Source organism: Coenobita brevimanus, chromosome 69 (genome assembly GCF_032717465.1).
Source record: "Coenobita brevimanus isolate Jiangsu-jjx chromosome 69, ASM3271746v2, whole genome shotgun sequence".
NCBI lineage: Eukaryota > Metazoa > Arthropoda > Malacostraca > Decapoda > Coenobitidae > Coenobita > Coenobita brevimanus.
In genome coordinates, this window is record NC_137022.1 from 15,979,626 (window position 1) to 15,985,950 (window position 6,325).

The 6,325-nt window shown below is 41.6% G+C and overlaps 1 protein-coding gene across 1 annotated transcript in view; it reads left to right on the plus strand.

Annotated features, from left to right (window-relative positions):
- Nucleotides 1-659: 659 nt before the first annotated feature.
- The window catches only part of LOC145406141 (nephrin-like), a 199,006-nt gene continuing 193,340 nt past the window's right edge, over nucleotides 660-6,325 (plus strand). Inside the window, exon 1 of the mRNA XM_080277339.1 lies at nucleotides 660-732. Coding sequence (XP_080133465.1) covers nucleotides 660-732 — 73 coding nt within the window. The remainder of the gene's footprint in view (nucleotides 733-6,325) is intronic.

Consider the following 6,325-nt stretch of genomic DNA (forward strand, 5'->3'; position numbering starts at 1 on the left):
TTCAGACCAACCTCTAAGGAGGGACAGATGTAAAACTCTCTGTAATCTTCTTGTGGGTGGCTTGCACCTTTCAAGATATTTTGAAGGTAGTCAACTATTTTCACACATTGGTCTACTTGAAACCCTTAGACGGGCTTTTCTTCATCCATCATGGTCGTATATGACTTTCTATCAACTAAAACCCAACTATTTTGGAACTTTCAAAAGATCTGGATCTCAGGACCACTTGATGGCAAGTGGCAAGGCAGCCACAGCAGAATTCACTCAACTTCCTTCTCACTCCTCATACATGCACTTTGATTCAGTCCTGTACATGATACCATAGTGTCAAACGAGAGACCAATGATTCAGTCACATATACAGAATTGGTTCAACTCTTGAATGACAACTTGAGCCATTTGCTCACCAGTTCCATCCTGGGCAACAGACACTCCAAGCAGATGTTCAAATACTTTTCCGGTTACGAGAACCGCAACTCAGTCTTCCAGAGTTCCAACATTCTCGGTGACAGCTGTTGGCAACAGTTTGCTGTCCCAGCGTAAGACCAGGTGAGGAGGATCTGTGAATACGGACTCTTTGATCTCCTTTGCCATTGATTTCTGGCTCTTTGTCTGAGCTCAGTGAACAGAAGATGGAGATATGGATATGTGTGAAACATCATGGCCGAGGCTCTTGGCAGTTACAACAAACGAACTACTTGCCTATCGAATAGAGAGTTGCTTTTGATCCCATGTAGGTGTGAGTGTAGGATTAAGAGGTTTCAAAGGACGATGTGGCACTTTCTTCAGCAGATATGGTGCAGCAATTTGTCCTTGTTCATCACTTGAAGTAGAGCTTGAGGATGAGGTTTCCAGAACCACTATCTTGGTCATTTCCAGGTGCTCTTCAGCCTGTTTTCTCTTTTGAGCTTCAAACTTTACTTTCTTTTCATTTTTTTCTTTCAGAGTTGTGGCGTGAACCTGGTCAACACAATGCATTAATGAACTGATTCTGGTCTCTTGTTGTAAAGAAAGGAATATTTTACCTTCTTGTAATAGGCTCTTCATTTTCATCATGTCTTGCTTAGCTGTATCAAATAGCTCCTTAAGATTGCCTTTCTGAACCAACCGCTTAACCCCTCCGTGGCTGAAGGCCCGGAATTATCCGTGCATACCAGGCCGACACCGGGGCCATTTTTTGAAGTTTCGAAAATTGATTTTTTTTTTTTTTGCCATATTGAAGGGAAAGCTAAGATGCACTTAACAGTGCAAATCCCAGCTTCTTAGACACATTTTATGGCTTGCAATGGAGCGCGGAAGTTGCAGAAATATCGGCAACCAATATCCGCCGCCCAGGGACGCTGCCGCAACGCGACTGGGCAGATGTTGTTATTTTTTTTTTACCTCCCAAAACAATACGAATCGTGCTGAAATGTTGTGCATATATGAGATATGATGGTATCGAATGATTTCAGTACATAATCTGTTAGAAATGGCTGGAAAAAAAAATTGTTATGAATACTTTTTCACCTTTTTGATATAAAATATGTTTATGGTAGTTTCGAGTTATTTTTTACGTTATCGTTGTACCCATGCTTGGAAAAAGGAGCGAAAGAGTTGAATTTTCGGTACTAAATGAGAAACCTGCATGTTCTCCAAGGTTAGACTCTGCCACAAGAATAAAGTGGAGGGTGAGATCCGATTAGCAGTGCGAAAGTTGAGTCGCATCTTCGAGCTCCCACACCACGAGCATGGCTAAAAATAGAATCGTACTGTAGCTCCAGAAGTCTAGTTATTACGAATACAGATGCAAAGGAAAAATAAATAAGTTTACAGACGAGGAAAAACGTATTTTTTCCGTAATAACATGTTCATCTTTCTCTATCATTTTACGTTCATCTTTATCACTTTACCTTGTTACTTTCGCAATATATATTTGCTGTCTCGTAAACAGGGTGGTTGTATGTGTTTTGCAAGGGAGGAAAAAGATTGCATCGTCTGTCTGGGTCGAGATAATGGGTGTAACTTTATGTTTTTAGGCATAGCCACGAGCGAAAAAATCGTACATCCACTCGTCATGACAGCAGGTGGTGAACTGACTGATGATATGGGAGAGGGTGAAGTCAAGGTCAGTCTCATGTCCCAGATTTTCGGTCACTTCCCGAAGGTTTTCACAGTTTTCTACAAGTTGCACTGCATCAAATGATCCAAACCATTACAGCAAACCTGAGCAAATAGGTAAAGATACCATAATCATAAACAGGTGGTTGTGTGTGTTTTGCAAGAGAGGGCAAAGATGCTATGTTCTGTCTGGGTCGAGATAATGGGTGTAGTTGTGCTTGTTTAGGGACGGCTAGGAGCGAAAAAAATCGAAAATCCACTTATCACAGCAGCAGGCTTTGAACTGCTTGATGAGGTGTAAGGGAGTGTAGTGTAGGTCAGTGTGAAGACGTTCAGAACATTCACTTCCCAAAAATTTTTGCAGTTTTTTTGGCCGCGCTCAAACGACGCCTGCAGCCATTGGGCCATTGATTGGTTAAATGTCATTCGACGCTGGCGGCCACGGAGGGGTTAATAGTCACTGCTTCCATATTTCTCTTTTCTCTTTGCCCAGATATTGGTAGTCCTTGAACAACTTCTGAATACCAGCTCTGATATTCTCCTCCGTCATTAGAGGTGTTTGCTTTCTTCCAGCCTTCCTGGAGCTTGATATTCATGAACTTTGCAGCAGCAGAGAGCTTCTCGCTCATCTCCTTGTGATGGTACAGTCGAGGCCATAAATAATCACCTATACTCCTGCATCCCATGCACAAGGCTTGCTCCTTTATGTGCGGCAAGTCACACTGGTGTAAGAGGGGTTGAGAAGGAGGGGCCAGAGAGAGAAGGAAAAGTGGGTGGGGGGACAAATGATAGTGCTGGATTGGAGTGATGGAGGGGAGGGAGGGGAGGTAGAGGGAGAAGAATGAAATGTGAAGTGGTGGCCACATAATTTGTCTACTTTCCTTCATTCAGAGCATGATATAAAGGGGTTAATATTCGGAGGATAATACTGCATTACACCTTGTATAGCAGTGTCAGATAACAAGCTTTAGATAGGTGGTGATATCAAGAGCTGGCTCATGAGGGAAATATACTGACGTGACAGATCAAATATTAGTGCAGAGGCCGCGAGACTGTGTAGGCCCAGACTGTCAAGGCATGGAAGCCAGAGAACGAGAAGAGTGGGAGCTGTTCAGATGAATCCAGCAAATCATCAACAACATTGTTTCCTCGGTGCCACAACAATTGCAAGAGGTTATTGAGGCAAAAGGCCACTGGACTACATACTACGGCTTTCCTGGTTGCTTTGGGTTGACCAATTTCGGTAAACATTGACATAGATATATTTTTGGAGTTTGGGTAGGATTTGTTTCATTTTCCTTCTAACAGATTATGAGGATACCATTATTATATTCACCCAGGCGGACAAATATCAAATTTATTTACCTTTTATGCACAATTATTTTAAATAGCCTTTTCATATAGAGATGCGAGATGCCGTAAAATAGCTGACATGATGGTGACTGTATAGAGGAAGTGTATACCGAGAGGATGATCATATGTTATGGACACAGCCATGCCAATGGTTGCATATGGTATTTAGTTCCAGACATTCGTTTCATAAAATGGTAGAGGACATTTCTTACAAAAACATTACAGAAGTCAAAGCCATCCAGATTCCATTCTGCATCCGAAGTCAAAATGCACGGATAAACACAAATATCTGGCTCCGCACTAATGCTTGAACTATCACGTCAGTATATTTCTCTCAGGAGCCAGAACTTGATATCAGCACTTTCAAGCTTATCTGACGCAGCTATACAAGGTGTAATGCAGTATTATCTACCACATATTAACTCCTTTATATCATGCCCTGAATAGACAAATTATGCTCCTACAATTTCGCATTTCATTCTCTCTCCTCTACCTACCCTCTCTCCCCTCCCTCACCCCACCCCAGCACCATCACTCGTCCCCTCACCCACCTTTCCTTCTCTCACGGGCCCCTCTCTCTTAGCCCCTCTTACTCCAGTGTCTTGCCTCACATAAAGGAACCAGCCTGAGGAACGGGGTACAGGAGGATAGGTAATCATTTATGACCATGACTGTACATGAAGACCAATAACACTTGTTCTCTAGAAGCAAATCGAGCCCCAAGAAATTCACCACTCGGCATCTTTTCAAGTAAACAAATTCCTTTTTAAATATTCATTTTTACAACATGCAAAAGGGAGAAGACAAATAAGTACACCATATAATAATCGGAAAAGAATAGGGTATTTTTGTTAAACTTTACACATTTAAAATTCTATTAAAAAAAAAAAAAAAATAGAGAACAGTCTAAAGAAACATTTTAATATTAAATTTTAACAAAATAATGCATTTTAGAAACAAAATATAATACCTAAAGTTGATGTGATAGACACGACTGACACGTGCATACTGTCCAGTAACTGATGCAATACTGATGCAAGCTTAACACAGTGTGCAGTGCCAAAGCAATACAAATTGATAGAAGGGTGCAACCTCCAAATGTTATGCGATTTGACTAGAATTTGGCATACGGGTCACTTAGATGAATAGAACCAAGAAGACGAACAAAATGACACGAAAATAGCAACTTCGGAAAATTCGATCACCCTACTGCCCAGAAAGGCCCTGTCCTGTATGAGACAGCCCTAGCATGTATTCAATATGGATGGTGGGTGTTAGCGCCGAAGTGGTGACATGTGGAGGTGTAGGAGGATTGCTGGGCCTTGGGATGGGTCGCTGCCCCCGAGAAATAGGCTCTGAAGCCTTTGCCCAGAGTCGGACACGTAAAAAAAAAAAAAAAAACTGTGAAATCTCTTCCTTCTGTCCTTTCTTCATCACACAAAAGTCCATCTGTCTTCTGGAAGAACGACACTATCTCCCCATGCCTGAGACATCTGGTGATTACCTTGGTGTTGTGATGTGTAAGGAATGTGGTGTACACCCTTGGACATTGCACCAGTGCGGCAGTGTGTAACTGGGTATGCAGGGCTGCGGCATACCAGACGATCACTTCCCCTAATGCCCATATTCCTTTTCTCACTAATTCTTCCCCAATTATCCATTTCAACTGAATTCCTGATGTTTGTTACATCAGCACAATCCCTGATGTTAATACCTCTATCAGCACTTCTCTGCATCCCCTCTATCGCTTCCTTCCCCTGCAAAACCACCACTTCCTGACGCCTCTCCAACGGTGTTGCCTGAATCACCAGACACCATATCAGCATACTCACGATTATTCCTTAAAGTTGTTAGATTTAAGGATGCCAGGTTCCATTAGTGTATTGTCTTTCGTTGCTTCTTGCATGATGTCTCTACTATAGTCTGTGTCAGGGGTGGGGAACATCCGGCCTCTGGGCCGTATAAGGCCTGCAAGGCAATTCATAAATGCAATTTCATAAACTCATGAACGAAGATATATATATATATATATATATATATATATATATATATATATATATATATATATATATATATATATATATATATATATATCACTTCCTGTGGCACCCCACGGGATGCATAGGGCCTCAATGAACTCTCTCCACCAATATTTCTCTCTTGCCATCTCCTTCAGGTCGCACCAACACTCCTCTCCTGCTTCTTTTTTCATTGTCCTCAACCAGGTTTCCCTCGGCCTACCTCTACCTCTTCTTCCTCTAGCAGTCCACTCTGGCACATCCTGTATTAAACTGCCTTCTTTTCTGTATATGTGCCCCAGCCACTTCCAGCGAGACAGTCTCACATATTCATTAACTGGTTCCACTCTCGTAATATCCCTTACTCTTGCATTTGTAACTCTGTCTTGCCACTTTACCCCAAGAATCCTTCTCAGTATTTTATTCTCAAATCCTAATACTTTCTGATCTGTTGCAATTGTACTGTACCATGACTCATGCCCGTAAATTAAAATTGGTCTAACCATGGACTTGTAAATTTTCACTTTAGTATGTACCGAAAGCATATTATTATTCCAAACAGATTTCAACATTCCAACAGCTCGCCAAGCCTGTCTAATCCTCTCCTCAATTTCATTGTTTAATGATCCATTACGAGTAGATGATACAATCGTTCCCAGATATTTAAAGTTTTCTACATTCTTCACCACATTATTCCCAATTACACAATCGATTTGGTTCTCCACGTTCATATTAATAATTTCAGTCTTTCCACTATTTATTACCAATCCCACTTTTTCTCCTTCCTCCACCAGACAATCAAGCACCCTCCGCATCTCGCAAACACTTCCGCAAATCAGCACAATATCATCAGCA